At 50.0% G+C, this 17103-nt stretch overlaps 1 protein-coding gene across 3 annotated transcripts in view; it reads left to right on the top strand.

Moving 5' to 3' along the window:
* Window positions 1–17103, top strand: part of LOC117412339 (collagen alpha-1(VII) chain) — a 77631-nt gene that overhangs the window by 5890 nt on the left and 54638 nt on the right. For 2 of the 3 annotated variants that reach the window (XM_059000051.1, XM_059000050.1), the window contains exons 2-18: window positions 1862–1937; window positions 2766–2946; window positions 3163–3322; window positions 3885–3978; window positions 4408–4569; window positions 4943–5100; window positions 5683–5812; window positions 6176–6295; window positions 7587–7742; window positions 9134–9253; window positions 11668–11814; window positions 13685–13801; window positions 14232–14378; window positions 14844–14969; window positions 15565–15711; window positions 16519–16644; window positions 16909–17052. In XM_059000051.1, the coding sequence (XP_058856034.1) occupies window positions 1868–1937; window positions 2766–2946; window positions 3163–3322; window positions 3885–3978; window positions 4408–4569; window positions 4943–5100; window positions 5683–5812; window positions 6176–6295; window positions 7587–7742; window positions 9134–9253; window positions 11668–11814; window positions 13685–13801; window positions 14232–14378; window positions 14844–14969; window positions 15565–15711; window positions 16519–16644; window positions 16909–17052 (2305 nt within the window). In that variant the 5' untranslated portion in view covers window positions 1862–1867. The remainder of the gene's footprint in view (window positions 1–1861; window positions 1938–2765; window positions 2947–3162; window positions 3323–3884; window positions 3979–4407; window positions 4570–4942; window positions 5101–5682; window positions 5813–6175; window positions 6296–7586; window positions 7743–9133; window positions 9254–11667; window positions 11815–13684; window positions 13802–14231; window positions 14379–14843; window positions 14970–15564; window positions 15712–16518; window positions 16645–16908; window positions 17053–17103) is intronic. The other variant, XM_059000052.1, reaches the window with a different exon arrangement.

The raw sequence follows: 17103 nt of genomic DNA on the forward strand, positions 1-17103 counted from the left end.
TATAGTTTAGGGGTCAGTGCAGAGAGGTTGGTAGGGTTATAGTTTAGGGGTCAGTGCAGAGAGGTTGGTAGGGTTATAGTTTAGGGGTCAGTGCAGAGAGGTTGGGGTTGGGTTATAGTTTAGGGGTCAGTGCAGAGAGGTTGGTAGGGTTATAGTTTAGGGGTCAGTGCAGAGAGGTTGGGGTTGGGTTATAGTTTAGGGGTCAGTGCAGAGAGGTTGGGGTAGGGTTATAGTTTAGTACAGAGAGGTTGCGGTAGGGTTATCTATCTGTCTAGCACGGTTTTTAACTTGTTAACAGAGTGTGTATAACCACTTAATAAAGAAAAAAAACAAAAAAAACATCCACCTGCTAAAAATATCCTTAAACACAGCCTCAAGTAAAGGAGATTCCCCCTCATCTGGATCACAGCATTGAGCTCTTTACCACACAGGTTGTAAGCCTGAGTGTCATTGCCTGGTGACCCGGCTGCATCTCAATGCTGCTTCGCTTTGTGGTGTGTTCCAGAGGGGCAGTCCTCGTCTCTCTGCCTGCTGATTTATATCTATCTGGAGGGCAGGGCGGCTTTGTTCTCTTCTAGTCTTTTGTTGACTGTAAAGACGAGCGAGGGGAACTTGAAAGAAGGAGGCTGTCTCTTTGCATGCTCTATTCAGCAGTGCCTGTAACTGAGACGTCTCTCCATCTAGTGAGGCACAGAATACCAGCAAGCTTCCCTTCCCTTTGCAGTGCAGAGAGGTTGGTAGGGTTATTGTTTAGGGGTCAGTGCAGAGAGGTTGGTAGGGTTATAGTTTAGGGGTCAGTGCAGAGAGGTTGGGGTTGGGTTATAGTTTAGGGGTCAGTGCAGAGAGAGGTTGGTAGGGTTATAGTTTAGGGGTCAGTGCAGAGAGGTTGGTAGGGTTATAGTTTAGGGGTCAGTGCAGAGAGAGGTTGGTAGGGTTATAGTTTAGGGGTCAGTGCAGAGAGGTTGGTAGGGTTATAGTTTAGGGGTCAGTGCAGAGAGGTTGGGGTAGGGTTATAGTTTAGGGGTCAGTGCCGAGAGAGGTTGGTAGGGTTATAGTTTAGGGGTCAGTGCAGAGAGAGGTTGGTAGGGTTATAGTTTAGGGGTCAGTGCAGAGAGGTTGGGGTAGGGTTATAGTTTAGGGGTCAGTGCAGAGAGAGGTTGGTAGGGTTATAGTTTAGGGGTCAGTGCAGAGAGGTTGGTAGGGTTATAGTTTAGGGGTCAGTGCAGAGAGGTTGGTAGGGTTATAGTTTAGGGGTCAGTGCAGAGAGGTTGGGGTTGGGTTATAGTTTAGGGGTCAGTGCAGAGAGAGGTTGGTAGGGTTATAGTTTAGGGGTCAGTGCAGAGAGGTTGGTAGGGTTATAGTTTAGGGGTCAGTGCAGAGAGAGGTTGGTAGGGTTATAGTTTAGGGGTCAGTGCAGAGAGGTTGGTAGGGTTATAGTTTAGGGGTCAGTGCAGAGAGAGGTTGGTAGGGTTATAGTTTAGGGGTCAGTGCAGAGAGGTTGCGGTAGGGTTATCTGTCTGTCTAGCACGGTTTTTAACTTGTTAACAGAGTGTGTATAACCACTTAATAAAGAAAAAAAAAAAACATCCACCTGCTAAAAATAAAATGTGTGTTTTTGTTTTTTGTTTTACTTTCCGTTTCAATGACTATTTGAGATTTTGCCGAGGGGAATTCCCCCCTGTGTGTTTTCTGTGTGTGTGTCTCTGACGGAGGCGGTGTCTGTGTGTTTTCTGTGTGTGTGTCTCTGACGGAGGCTGTGTCTGTGTGTTTTCTGTGTGTGTGTCTCTGACGGAGGCTGTGTCTGTGTGTTTTCTGTGTCTGTGTCTCTGACGGAGGCTGTGTCTGTGTGCTTGCTCCCCAGGTTGTGATGATGAGAAGCTGCTGGCTGCTGTTTGCAGCCCTGCAGAGTGGACTGATCTACCAGGCTGAGGCACAAGGTATACAACACCTCCCCTTCATTGTGAACAACCACTTTCAAACCGTGATGCATGGATTCAGCACTCTGTAATGTTAGCTGTGCAGGTGTAAGGATGGGTGATCAGTAAGGGATGCATGGATTCAGCACTCTGTAATGTTAGCTGTGCAGGTGTAAGGATGGGTGATCAGTAAGGGATGCATGGATTCAGCACTCTGTAATGTTAGCTGTGCAGGTGTAAGGATGGGTGATCAGTAAGGGATGCATGGATTCAGCACTCTGTAATGTTAGCTGTGCAGGTGTTAGGATGGGTGATCAGTAAGGAATGCATGGATTCAGCACTCTGTAATGTTAGCTGTGCAGGTGTAAGGATGGGTGATCAGTAAGGGATGCATGGATTCAGCACTCTGTAATGTTAGCTGTGCAGGTGTAAGGATGGGTGATCAGTAAGGGATGCATGGATTCAGCACTCTGTAATGTTAGCTGTGCAGGTGTAAGGATGGGTGATCAGCAAGGGATGCATGGATTCAGCACTCTGTAATGTTAGCTGTGCAGGTGTAAGGATGGGTGATCAGTAAGGGATGCATGGATTCAGCACTCTGTAATGTTAGCTGTGCAGGTGTAAGGATGGGTGATCAGTAAGGGATGCATGGATTCAGCACTCTGTAATGTTAGCTGTGCAGGTGTAAGGACGGGTGATCAGTAAGGGATGCATGGATTCAGCACTCTGTAATGTTAGCTGTGCAGGTGTAAGGATGGGTGATCAGTAAGGGATGCATGGATTCAGCACTCTGTAATGTTAGCTGTGCAGGTGTAAGGATGGTGATTCGTTGTTGCTTGTCCCCGGCAGGCACGTGCAGAAATGTGGCTGCAGCCGACATCGTGTTCCTGGTGGACGGCTCGTCCAGCATCGGCAGGGTCAACTTCCGCGAGATCAAGAGCTTCATGGAGGGGATCGTGGCTCCCTTCGTCAGCGTGGTGAGCGAGACGGGGGTTCGATTTGGGACGGTCCAGTACAGCGATGACTCCAGGTCAGTACCAGCAGCACAGCCACCACGGCAGCTCGTTTTAATAAGGGATTCTGTTGCATTGCAGCTGCACAGCCCTGTGGGTTATTGTTATGGCCACGCAGTTAGAGACGCTTGTGTTTCCCTTCTTCGTTGCAAGGAAGGGACAGGGGCTGTTATGGTTTTGTTTAAATGAAGCTGCTGTCTGTCCTGTAAGTCAGTCGGTCGGTAACGTTGCAGAGTGGAGTTCACGCTGTCCCAGTTCCTGAATGGGAGCCAGGTTCTGTCTGCGGTCCGAAACCTCAAGTACAAAGGAGGGAACACGCGCACTGGAGCCGGCCTCAAGTACGTAGCAGACAACTTCTTCGGGCCCACGCTGATCCGACGAGACGTGCCAAAGGTGAGCCGACAGAGAGCAAAGCGGGGACCCGTCGCCACAGAATCCTCTCCCTCTCCCTCTCCCTCTCCCTCTCCCTCTCCTCTTCCCTCTCCTCCTCCCTCTCCTCCCTCTCCCCCTCCTCCCTCTCCTCTCCCTCCTCCTCCTCCTCCTCTCCCTCTCCCGCCTCCTCCTCCTCCTCCTCCTCTCCTCCACTCCCTCCTCCTCCCTCTCCTCCACTCCCTCCTCCCTCCCTCCTCCTCCTCCTCCTCATCTCCCCCTCCTTCCTCTCCTCCTCTCTCTCCCCCTCCTCCTCCCTCCTCCCTCCCTCCTCCTCCTCCTCCTCCTCCTCCCTCTCCCCCTCCTCCTCCTCCCTCCTCCCTCCCTCCTCCTCCCCCTCCTCCTCCTCCTCCTCCCTCTCCTCCACCTCCTCCTCCCTCTCCTCCACTCCCTCCTCCTCCCTCCTCCCTCCCTCCTCCTCCCCCTCCACCTCCTCCTCCTCCTCTCCCTCTCCTCCTCCTCCCCCTCCTCCTCTCACGTTCCTCACATTCACTTTGTTTCATATTTCCTTTTTGATTCGTTTCAGATCGCGATTCTCATCACTGATGGGAAATCTCAGGACAACGTGGAGCAGGTGTCTCAGAAGCTGCAGAGTCAAGACATCAAAATGTTCGCTGTCGGTAAGCGCGGTCAGACCAGCTAAAGAGCGTAGTGGATTGATCCTGTCCTTGTAAAGGCTCTGCAGGCAGTTCCTGTCTCTAGATGCAGATGCAAAGTAAAGCAGCTGTCAGATACTGGAATTGCAATCGTGCCGTGAAGCCGGCTCTTGAAAAGTTTACGCGGCTCTGCTCAGCCTGAGAAAATGAACAGGTCCTCACACTGCTTTGTGTCTGTGGATGAGTCAAAGGGCAGAGCACAGACAGCCAGTGGAGTTTTCTTCCAGAACAGATGTGGTTAATGTGCCAGTGGGAGATGGTTTATTGGCAAGGTAATCCAATGCAAAGCGCACACAGGAGATGGTCACTCATGTGGTTGTGGTTTCTCTAGCTAGCCAGAGCAGCTAGGGTCTGTTCTGAATGCTGACCCTGCGCTGTGTGCTTCCCTCTCAGGTATCAAGAACGCCGATCAGAGGGAGCTGAACCAGGTGGCGTCGAGACCCTCTTCGGATTTCTCCTTCTACATCAACGACTTCAAGATCCTGCGAACGCTGCTGCCCCTGGTGGCCCCGCGCGTCTGCTCCAGCGCGGGAGGAGTCCACACCAACGACGGGGGTAATAACACCCCCCGCCCCAACCCGGGGGAGGGAGGGGAGGGGAGAGAGGAGAGGAGAGGAGAGGAGAGGAGAGGAGAGGAGAGGAGGGGAGGGGAGGGGAGGAGTCCTCACCAACGACGGGGGTAATAACACCCCCCGCCCCAACCCGGGGGAGGGAGAGGAGAGGAGGGGAGGGGAGAGAGGAGAGGAGAGGAGAGGAGAGGAGAGGAGGGGAGGGGAGGAGTCCTCGCCAACGACGGGGGTAATAACACCCCCCGCCCCAACCCGGGGGAGGGAGGGGAGGGGGGGGGGAGAGGGTTTCCAATGTCTCCGGTAGCCAGGTCTGCTCTACACTTCCATTAAGATAAATAAATCCCTTCTCTCTGTTCCAGAAGAGTTCACCGGACCCTCCAGCCTGGTGTTCTTTCAGGAGACCTTCGATTCGGTCCGCATGCGCTGGGCCGCGGCAGGGGGGCCTGTCATTGGTTATAAAATCCAGTACACGCCCCTCACAGGCCTGGGGCAGCCAATTACAGCGGAACTCAGAGAGGTGGGTGCCAGCTATGCACACCCCCTCCAATAGGATGAATGCATGCAGAACAACCTAGGCTTCAACCTCTCCTTAAATAGACTGATCATCATCCCTGTCTTCAAATACATCAGGCTAAAGATTTGAATGAGCGAGACGCTCCCGTGAGTGTACAAGTCTGTATATATAGTGCTCCGTCTTTCGGGTGAGACGTAGTTGTAGGTGACTCTGCAGCTGAAGCATAGTTCACACACCCTAGTCTCTGTAAAAATAAACAAATGCTAATATATATATATATATATATATATATATATGCATCTATATTCATTCATTTCAATACTAACTACAGTGCTGCATGAACAACATCTTGTACAAATGAGTTTTCTTCCTTTTTGTATGGTGCTTTTAGTTAAGCCGTTTCTTTCTTTATTTCCATTGTGTTGCCAGTGAAATCTCTAAGCGTTGCAATCCAGGGAGACTGCCTCTAGTAACTGGAAGTCAGAAGTGAGTTTGGGGAGCATCCCGTGGGTCTGCTGTGATCTGTCCTGTAACGCAGGGCGGTGTGTAACAGTGCCCCCCTGTGGTGTGTCTGTGTGTCTGCAGGTGAGCGTGGCGTCCGCTGACACGACGAGCGTTCTGCAGGATCTGAAACCAGCGACGGACTATCTGGTGAGCGTGATCGCGCAGTACCCCAACAGCGTGGGCGAGTCGGTGTCTGGCAAGACGCGCACCAGTGAGTATCCTGCAGGGGGCGCCGCTGCAGGCACCGCGGTTACGCTTCACTGTGCAGCGAGGAATTGGGAGGCTTTCTTTCCATGATATATTGCACGGTAATATTGTTTGAGTCGTGACACAAGATCGAAAGCACAGCAGCAGAGCTCACTGCTGTTCACAGAGTGGTTGAATGAAGAATACATGTGTTTAATCTCTGGTATGGATACATGTCCCATCAGTTAATGAACATGTGCTTCACGCCTCTGTGTACGGACTCTTCACAAAGCTTCCTGCTTACTGTCCCAGGCACTCCGTGAACAGGATTGGTTAGTGGGTTGTGATTGATGGCTCAGCTGGCCTATCCCTCTCTCGTCTCCTGCAGAGTCTGTTCCCGGCGCGTCCAATCTGCGGATCGTGGAGGCGGGGCCTTCCTCCCTGCGCCTGGCCTGGACCCCGCCCACTTCGCGTCCGCAAGGATACCGCCTCACGTACAGACCGCGAGGTAGGCTTTCTAAAGCTACAGAAAACAGCTGCTCTGTGTAATAACAGTGTAATAGCAGCTCCTCAGTGTAATCTTCAGGGTTGTGTTTTATAATAGCAGGTATGTATCAGGGTCTCTTATTATAACAGCGGCCAGCTTTGCTTCGTGGACCCCTCGCCCCCAAAGTGCACGCGGTCACGTCTCTTAGAACAGTCTCGGAAGTCTACAGGAAGGTGTTCTGGAAAGGTCTTCATTGGAATGAGTCCGTTGTGTGATGTCATGTTTAAAAGGCTCGGAGCGCTCCCTGTGAGGGAACGCCTCCTTGCCGGCAGCGACAGGTCTAATCCCCTCATTGAAGTGTTCGTTAGCACAGGCCTGCACGTGAGGAGGCATTGGCAGCAAGAAGCAGAGATCCTTCAAGCTGCAGGAGAAGCACACACACTCGGCTCTTTAGAAAAGCTGTGCTGACGGAAAATTCAGAGCAATTACAAAGACACAGGAGATGAGATCCTGCGTGTGATAATAACAGTGCTTCTGCATTGTAGCGTTTGCATTCTTCTGTACAAAGCTCTGCATTTGCCTTTGCAAATCAGTACATGTACATTGCTCCTTGCCGTTTCCTCCTTTATACCATGTAGTTGATGTGCTTTCACTGTGCTTTCACTGTGCTTTCACTGTGCTATCACTGTGCATTCACTGTGCTTTCACTGTGCTTTCACTGTGCTATCACTGTGCTATCACTGTGCTGTACCGCAGATAGAAGGAGATTTTACAGGCTCATCAATTGATATATCTTCTCTATGGTATTGTTGTCTTCAGACTGTGGTAGCTTGTGAAGCTGTTGTGATTGATTGAGTGTGTCTTTGACACGGTCTCCACTCTGACCCAGGGGCAGTGAGAGAGAGAGGGGGGTGGGTAATGTGATGAAATGTGATCGCATGAATTGAGGCCAACCTTCTGCTTCTGAAACCCACCCCCTCCCCCATCACCACCCCTGGCAGCAAGCCTGCTAGGCCGCACCCTGATACACACCCTGTTTTATTAGCTCGCTCGACCTGAAAAAAATACTCTCCCTCCGGGCTTCAATACAGCCTTTGAAAAAAAAACAAAAACAGAAGCCAGAGAGAGAGAGAGACTACAAGAGCCGCACAGCTGAGTGGAGTCTATACAATGAGAAACGGCTTCGATGAAGTTAACCCCAAACACTGCTTCAGATTTCACACAGAGAGGAGAACGAGAGGGCATGAATGGGGGCTGTGTGAGTGGAGCGTGGTGCGGGCTGACTGTCCATGTGTCTGTGTTTGTTGAGCAGGACAGACGGGTGCCCAGCTGGACGAGAGGAGCCTGAGTGCGGACTCTGCAGAGGTCACTGTGGAGGAGCTGGAGCCCGACACGGAGTACGTGATGACCCTGTACCCCCTGTACCCCCGGAACAGTGCCGCCCCCACCTCCGTGACGGGACGCACCTGTGAGTACCCCTCCAGACACAACCAGTCCCCTCCCAGCCCTCTGCACCCCTCTGTCCCGGGGCAGTGCGAGTCTCCATGAGTGCTGACAGTGCAGAGGTGTGGTGAGCAGTGTCATCATGAGGCTGGAGGCACGGCCCCTCTGAAGTGCTCTTCACCTCACTGAAGCAGAGCCCCACCTGGTGGCTTGATGCTGTGACTGCAGTTTCTTTTAATGTCATAGAACACAATGCAAACGTAAACATAATAATCCGTTTATCCATCTGTCTGTCTGTCTGCCGGTCTGTCTGTCAGTATCACTGCTGCTCTCTTTTGATTGTTGGTAACAGCTCGTTTTTAAAAGTTTTCTTTGTTGTTTTTTCTTTCAGTGTTGAGAGGTCTTGGCCTCCTTTTACTCAGTGCGTTATTGATTCCAATGCCGTTGCAAGATCAATACTAGAGACACTTTGAAAGGGCTTAGAGTCCTGAGTATAGGAGCCGCTTTCTCTTAGAGCCCTGAGTATAGGAGCCGCTTTCTCTTAGAGCCCTGAGTATAGGAGCCGCTTTCTCTTAGAGCCCTGAGTATAGGAGCCGCTTTCTCTTAGAGCCCTGAGTATAGGAGCCGCTTTCTCTTAGAGTCCTGAGTATAGGAGCCGCTTTCTCTTAGAGTCCTGAGTATAGGAGCCGCTTTCTCTTAGAGCCCTGAGTATAGGAGCCGCTTTCTCTTAGAGCCCTGAGTATAGGAGCCGCTTTCTCTTCGAGTCCTGAGTATAGGAGCCGCTTTCTCTTAGAGCCCTGAGTATAGGAGCCGCTTTCTCTTAGAGTCCTGAGTATAGGAGCCGCTTTCTCTTAGAGCCCTGAGTATAGGAGCCGCTTTCTCTTAGAGCCCTGAGTATAGGAGCCGCTTTCTCTTAGAGCCCTGAGTATAGGAGCCGCTTTCTCTTAGAGCCCTGAGTATAGGAGCCGCTTTCTCTTAGAGCCCTGAGTATAGGAGCCGCTTTCTCTTAGAGTCCTGAGTATAGGAGCCGCTTTCTCTTAGAGCCCTGAGTATAGGAGCCGCTTTCTCTTAGAGCCCTGAGTATAGGAGCCGCTTTCTCTTAGAGCCCTGAGTATAGGAGCCGCTTTCTCTTAGAGCCCTGAGTATAGGAGCCGCTTTCTCTTAAAGTCCTGCGTGTCCGAGACGCTTTCTCTTAAAGTCCTGCGTGTCCGAGGCGCTTTCTCTGTTATAGCCCAGACCGTCATCACAGGTTTGTTAGCTCTCCTTCTCCCTCTCTGTTCTTGCACTGATTCTGAACCCCCCTCTCTCTGCGAACCCCCTCTCTCTGTTATCTTGCCCCCCCTCTCTGTTATCTTGACCCCCTCTCTCTGTGAACCCCCCCTCTCTGTTGTCTTGACCCCCCCTCTCTCTCTGCAGTGTCTCTCGAGGGGGTGCAGCAGCTCTCAGTCCAGCCCGTGTCTTCGCAGAGTGTCCGTGTGCAGTGGAGAGGAGTGGGAGGGGCCAGTGGATACCGTATTGTCTGGGGACCAATCGCAGGTGAGGGGCGGGGCTCTCAATGACTGTCTGTGTATAGCAACCCCTGTGTGTATCTGTGTGTATGTGTGCAGTATGCTTGTGTAGTGACTCTGTGTGTGTGTGCAGTATGCTTGTGTAGTGACTCTGTGTGTGTGTGCAGTATGCTTGTGTAGTGACTCTGTGTGTATGTGTGCAGTATGCTTGTGTAGTGACTCTGTGTGTGTGTGCAGTATGCTTGTGTAGTGACTCTGTGTGTGTGTGTGCAGTGACTCTGTGTGTATGTGTGTGTGTGCAGTATGCTTGTGTAGTGACTCTGTGTGTATCTGTGTGTGTGTGCAGTATGCTTGTGTAGTGACTCTGTGTGTGTGTGTGCAGTGACTCTGTGTGTATGTGTGTGTGTGCAGTATGCTTGTGTAGTGACTCTGTGTGTATCTGTGTGTGTGTGCAGTATGCTTGTGTAGTGACTCTGTGTGTGTGTGTGCAGTGACTCTGTGTGTATGTGTGTGTGTGCAGTATGCTTGTGTAGTGACTCTGTGTGTATCTGTGTGTGTGTGCAGTATGCTTGTGTAGTGACTCTGTGTGTGTGTGTGTGTGTGTGTGTGCAGTATGCTTGTGTAGTGACTCTGTGTGTATCTGTGTGTGTGTGTGCAGTATGCTTGTGTAGTGACTCTGTGTGTGTGTGTGTGCAGTATGCTTGTGTAGTGACTCTGTGTGTGTGTGCAGTATGCTTGTGTAGTGACTCTGTGTGTGTGTGTGTGTGTGTGTGCAGTATGCTTGTGTAGTGACTCTGTGTGTATCTGTGTGTGTGTGTGCAGTATGCTTGTGTAGTGACTCTGTGTGTGTATGTGTGCAGTATGCTTGTGTAGTGACTCTGTGTGTATGTGTGCAGTATGCTTGTGTAGTGACTCTGTGTGTATGTGTGCAGTATGCTTGTGTAGTGACTCTGTGTGTATCTGTGTGTGTGTGTGTGCAGTATGCTTGTGTAGTGACTCTGTGTGTGTGTGTGCAGTGACTCTGTGTGTATGTGTGTGTGTGCAGTATGCTTGTGTAGTGACTCTGTGTGTATCTGTGTGTGTGTGCAGTATGCTTGTGTAGTGACTCTGTGTGTGTGTGTGCAGTGACTCTGTGTGTATGTGTGTGTGTGCAGTATGCTTGTGTAGTGACTCTGTGTGTATCTGTGTGTGTGTGCAGTATGCTTGTGTAGTGACTCTGTGTGTGTGTGTGCAGTGACTCTGTGTGTATGTGTGTGTGTGCAGTATGCTTGTGTAGTGACTCTGTGTGTATCTGTGTGTGTGTGCAGTATGCTTGTGTAGTGACTCTGTGTGTGTGTGTGTGTGTGTGTGTGTGCAGTATGCTTGTGTAGTGACTCTGTGTGTATCTGTGTGTGTGTGTGCAGTATGCTTGTGTAGTGACTCTGTGTGTGTGTGTGTGCAGTATGCTTGTGTAGTGACTCTGTGTGTGTGTGCAGTATGCTTGTGTAGTGACTCTGTGTGTGTGTGCAGTATGCTTGTGTAGTGACTCTGTGTGTATGTGTGCAGTATGCTTGTGTAGTGACTCTGTGTGTATGTGTGCAGTATGCTTGTGTAGTGACTCTGTGTGTATCTGTGTGTGTGTGTGTGCAGTATGCTTGTGTAGTGACTCTGTGTGTGTGTGCAGTATGCTTGTGTAGTGACTCTGTGTGTATGTGTGCAGTATGCTTGTGTAGTGACTCTGTGTGTATGTGTGCAGTATGCTTGTGTAGTGACTCTGTGTGTGTGTGCAGTATGCTTGTGTAGTGACTCTGTGTGTATGTGTGCAGTATGCTTGTGTAGTGACTCTGTGTGTATGTGTGCAGTATGCTTGTGTAGTGACTCTGTGTGTGTGTGTGTGTGCAGTATGCTTGTGTAGTGACTCTGTGTGTGTGTGTGTGCAGTATGCTTGTGTAGTGACTCTGTGTGTGTGTGTGTGTGCAGTATGCTTGTGTAGTGACTCTGTGTGTGTGTGCAGTATGCTTGTGTAGTGACTCTGTGTGTGTGTGTGTGCAGTATGCTTGTGTAGTGACTCTGTGTGTGTGTGTGTGTGCAGTATGCTTGTGTAGTGACTCTGTGTGTGTGTGTGTGCAGTATGCTTGTGTAGTGACTCTGTGTGTGTGTGTGTGTGCAGTATGCTTGTGTAGTGACTCTGTGTGTGTGTGCAGTATGCTTGTGTAGTGACTCTGTGTGTATGTGTGCAGTATGCTTGTGTAGTGACTCTGTGTGTGTGTGTGTGTGCAGTATGCTTGTGTAGTGACTCTGTGTGTGTGTGCAGTATGCTTGTGTAGTGACTCTGTGTGTGTGTGTGTGTGCAGTATGCTTGTGTAGTGACTCTGTGTGTGTGTGTGTGCAGTATGCTTGTGTAGTGACTCTGTGTGTATGTGTGCAGTATGCTTGTGTAGTGACTCTGTGTGTATCTCTCAGGTCGTGATGTGCAGAAGCTGGACCTGCCCAGTGGATCGGAGTCTTACACCCTGCAGAGTCTGCAGCCCGACACTGAGTACATCGTCACCGTCATCGCTCTGCACAGGGCGACCGACGGACCCGCCGCCACCGCCAGGTTCAACATCGGTACGACACAGCTACACTGCACTGGAACCAGCAACCTAGAACCCTGCCCGGTTACAATACCACAAGAACCTAGAACCTTGCCTGGTTACAATACCACCAGAACCTAGAACCTTGCCCGGTTACAATACCACAAGAACCTAGAACCTTGCCTGGGTACAATACCACCAGAACCTAGAACCCTGCCGGCTACAATACCACCAGAACCTAGAACCCTACCTGGTCACAATATCGCCAGAACCTAGAACCCTGTCTAGTTACAATATCACCAGAACCTAGAACCCTGTCTAGTTACAATATCACCAGAACCTAGAACCCTGCCCAGTTACAATAGCGCCAGAACCTAGAACCCTGCCCAGGTTACAATATCACTGTGACCGAGAACCCAGTTAAAATATCTAGAAATGTTAAAAGAAACTTAATAGGTAATGACAAAAGACACAATTACAAAAACGCTTGTCATTGAACGTATTAAGTTTATTTTAGTGTGGAACTCTGCTGCATAACCATCTCACTGGATCTCGCCCCGAACTCAGTATAACCCATTGAAAAAGACAGTGTTGGTCTTTCAGGGACAGGCTGTACATCTGTTCTGGCCATCTCTGTTTATCTCTGCTTCTCCCTCTCTCTCTCTCTCTCTCTCTCTCTCTCCCTCTCCCTCTCTCTCTCTCTCTCTCTCTCTCTCTCTCTCTCTCTCGTTGTTCTTTTTGGGATTGTTTCTGTGCTCAGGAGACCAGCTATATTTAGGACAGGTTCTTTCCCACTGACACAGTGACCCAGTTTAATTCAGCTTCCATTTAAAACAATGTAGGGCTGTTCGAGAGCATTGTACTGTCTCTCTCCCCCCTCGTCCCTCTCCCTGGCAGGCTGGGTCTCTCCCTCCTTCCCATGGCAGCTCAGTCCTTGTTGAAGTTATTTTCCTAATGACCTCTATTTTGCTCTTTTTTTTCTTTTTTATTCTGGGCTCATTAAAGTGAGGGGGGAGAGACTCTCTGACTGCAAAGTGGCCTTTTCTTTGTACTCTGTAAACAGAACAGATCACTGGGGATTTAGAGAGATTCTTTTCTGTTTCCCTTGTTTCCCTTTCCTTTGTGTTTAGGCGTGAGATTTCTCTTTCTGTTTAATGTATTTATAAATCAGGAAGCCGGTTACTGGCTACACTCTGGTGTACAAGTTGAACTCGGAGAGAAGTTTTTAAAAAGGAACAAAGTGAAATGCAAATGCATTCTAATCATGAGTCCAGCCCAGTGGGGGTTAGTTTGCACGTTTGCTTTGTTTTGTTGTTTGGATGGAGAAGGGCTGGAGGGAAGAGGATTGAAGAATATGATGTTCCTCCAAAGTTTCCATAAATAAATCCTTTGCACACAGTTGTTTTTACTGCTCAATCTGGTTATCATCCCTCGACACACGTCTTCGTTGATCACTGCCTCTGCGCCCTGCAGTCTGTTCACTTTTTGGCCGTGGTTCTGTATTTGAGGTGCAAGCGCTGAGTGTTTGACGGTTTGTGTTTTCCACTTTGAAAGTGCTGTAACCTCGCCTCAGCAGAGCAGTCGAGGGGGTAAACGCGGGGAGTTTACCCACTTCTTATTTAAGAAATACAGTCTTTACTCGATCCTACTCTCCTGTGAGAAGTGAATCCTGGCTATACCAAGGGTTAAATCCAATGTGTTATATAAAGCGACTCGGACACCTTTAATGATGGGCAGAATCTCTTCCTATTAACATTTAAGCCACAAGTCTGCACGACCACCACAACTGACATGCATGTAATCTCCTGGGCATGTGTGCACACCCTCAGTGCCTCCACGAACCCCACAAAGGTGAGTTTAGCCACCTTTTTGTTTACACCCCTGCCTCGTCTCCCGTCCCACAGAGAGCACGGAGCAGCAGACCCTGCACACCTTCACCATCGGACCCAGCTCCATCCGGGTCACCTGGACCCTGATCCGGGCCGCGCGGGGGTACCGGCTGGAGTGGAGGCGGGCCGCGGGTGAGCACAGCCTCTCTTTAAACCTCTTTCTATTGGCTGTTTTTCATTTCAAATCACCTCCTTGTTGTTGTGTAGTCACAGGGTGTCTCTGCAGGGAGTGTGTGAGGTTGCACACCCTGCTCACTTATATTACTGATTGTATAATATCACTGAGAGTGTAGATCTGCACTCACGATGTGTAATATCACTGAGAGTGTAGATCTGCACTCACGATGTGTAATATCACTGAGAGTGTCGCTCTCACACTCACAATGTATAATATCACTGAGAGTGTAGATCTGCACTCACAATGTGTAATATCACTGAGAGTGTAGATCTGCACTCACAATGTGTAATATCACTGAGAGTGTAGATCTGCACTCACAATGTATAATATCACTGAGAGTGTAGATCTGCACTCCTCACCTGGCTCCTCTGCTCTGCTCCACAGGAGGGGATTCTCAGCAGGTGTCGTTCCCCACCAGCACTAACAGCTACGAGATCGGCGGGCTGCAGCCGGGCACGGAGTACATCATCACCCTGTACACCCTGTACGAGGGCAGGGAGGTGGCCACCCCAGCCAGCACCTCCCAGACAGGTGGGCATGTCAACAACGAGACCACGACATTATACTGAGGATTAATAAAGAGAGTCTTCTAGTGCTGGAGAACCTCTTTCAGATTCTGCACTACACTGTGTGTGTGTGTGTGTGTGTGTGTGTGCACGACTGTGTGTGTGTGTGTGTGTGTGTGTCTCAGTACTCAGTGGAGCAGTCAGTGTGTGTGTGTGTGTGTGTGTGTGTGTGTGTGCACACGACTGTGTGTGTGTGTGTGTGTGTCTCAGTACTCAGTGGTGCAGTCTGTGTGTGTGTGTGTGTGTGTGTCTCAGTACAATGCAGTGAATGTGTTTCTCTCTCCCCTCAGTGGAGCAGTCTGTGTGTGTGTGTGTGTGTGTGTCTCAGTACAATGCAGTGAATGTGTTTCTCTCTCCCCTCAGTGGAGCAGTCTGTGTGTGTGTGTGTGTATCTCAGTACAGTGCAGTGAATGTGTTTCTCTCCCCTCAGTGGTGCAGTCTGTGGGCAGTGTGACTGACCTGCGTGTGGTGGAGACGCTGGGCAGCACCGTGCAGCTGGGCTGGACCGGAGTGGCTGGAGCCACTGCCTACCGCATCCAGATCAGCAGCTCTGAGGGTGAGGACAGGGGGCAGCCCTGAACCAGCTCAGAGAAACTAACATTCAGAAATGGTTTAATTACAGACAGGGTGCACATTAGGGTCAGGGTTAGGGTGAGGGGGAGGTTCAGGTTTTAACGGTTATCAATGAAATAACTCCTGGCTCTGACCTGGGCATTTCAGCGATGAATCCCACGACTGGGTGCAGGGCTAGTGTATATATCTATAGGCAGTAGAGACTGTGTGTGTTGTATATATATATATATATCTATAGGCAGTAGAGACTGTGTGTGTTGTGTATATATATATATATATATATAGGCAGTAGAGACTGTGTGTGTTGTGTATATATATATATATATCTCTATAGGCAGTAGAGACTGTGTGTGTTGTATATATATATATATATCTATAGGCAGTAGAGACTGTGTGTGTTGTGTATATATATATATATATCTCTATAGGCAGTAGAGACTGTGTGTGTTGTGTATATATATATATATATCTCTATAGGCAGTAGAGACTGTGTGTGTTGTTGATATGGCTTGCTGTAGCTGTGCAGTGAGTTCTGCTCACAGCATTACTAGTGACTGTCTAACCACCCCCACTCTCAGGTGACGCGGAGGTGAGCAGCCTTATTTCAGGGGACCAGACCACCTTTGACCTGGAGGACCTACGCGAGGGCAGGACCTACTTGATCAGATTGACAGCGCTCGTGGGAAGCAGGGAGGGAAACCCCGTCACTGTGAGCGTCAGGGCAGGTGAGTGCAGTGCCTGGAGTGTCAGAGCGCAGTGCAGTACAGTGCCATGCCATGCCGTGCCATGCCGTGCCTGGAGTGTCAGAGCACAGTGCAGTGCCATGCCTGGAGTGTCAGAGTGCAGTGCAGTGCAGTGTGTGATTTACAATCAGAATCTCCTAGTTATCGTACCCTTGCTATCCCCAATTCACCTGCAGGCACAGGCGCTCTTAGGGGTGGCTGATAGGACTGGTCTTCTTAACACATTTCATCACATTTCAGCCAACCAGGATTCTTCATTTCATTACAAAGTAAATACAAAACGAATCGCACAAGAGGATTCAGTGCCTTGTCTTCTCCAACAGTATAAATGTGAAAACTGCCATTCAGCTTTTCTGCCACACGGTGTCAGTGTTACCCCAGGTAATCCCCCCTGCTTCCAGTCAGTGAGCTTGCTGATAGTCAGTGATTTGCTTTACTCATTGAGCTAGCTGGTGTGTTTGCTTATAGGCAATGAACCTGCTAATAATAAGCAAGCTTGGTAGTGATTTTCCTATTATAATGTTAGAACATTTACCTTGGTCTCTCCTATTGAGTGTTCAGAAGTTGTGCTAATGCTCTCTCTCGTGTCTCTCTCCTCTCTCTTGTGTGTCTCTCTCCTCTCTCGTGTCTCTCTCCTCTCTCTCGTGTGTCTCTCTCCTCTCTCTCGTGTCTCTCTCCTCTCTCTCGTGTGTCTCTCTCCTCTCTCTCGTGTCTCTCCTCTCTCTCGTGTCTCTCTCCTCTCTCGTGTCTCTGTCTCTCTCTCTCTCTCTCATCTCTCTCGTGTCTCAGAGGAGGCTGCAGTGGCTGGAGTGACGAGTGTGAGGGTGGTGGAGGCGGACAGCTCCCGGGTCAGAATCACCTGGACCGGCATCGCCAAGGCGACGGGGTACCGGATCAGCTGGAGGGGTGAAGACGGTAACAGAGTGTTCTACTGGCAAGACTTCCCAACCATCCCTTAGAAATATTTAACACAGTCCTTGTGCACGTTCCCCCATGCTTTTCCCATGGTTACACAGAACTGTGCAATTACCATAGCTCTAACATAGCGTGTTTTACACTGCATTGCACTTTGCTGTGTGCTTTTACAATGGGAAGCTTTTATAAGGGATATCTCCATACCTTTATAATAAATGAATAAATGAACACACTGGCCTCTCTCTCTCTGCTCACCCGTCGCAGGCAGGGAGACGTCTCGCGTGGTCCCCGGAAACACGACCGTGTACGACATCGGGGGTCTGCAGGAGGACTCGGGGTACACTGTGGGGGTGTCTGCTCTGGTCGGGACCCGAGAGGGGAACCCCGTCACTGTGAGCACCAGGACAGGTGAGAAGGGGAGTCAGGAAAGAGAGCAGGTTGTTCTACTCGGAAGATTGT

This window comes from Acipenser ruthenus, chromosome 25, assembly GCF_902713425.1.
Source record: "Acipenser ruthenus chromosome 25, fAciRut3.2 maternal haplotype, whole genome shotgun sequence".
In the NCBI taxonomy this organism is placed as follows: Eukaryota; Metazoa; Chordata; class Actinopteri; order Acipenseriformes; family Acipenseridae; genus Acipenser; species Acipenser ruthenus.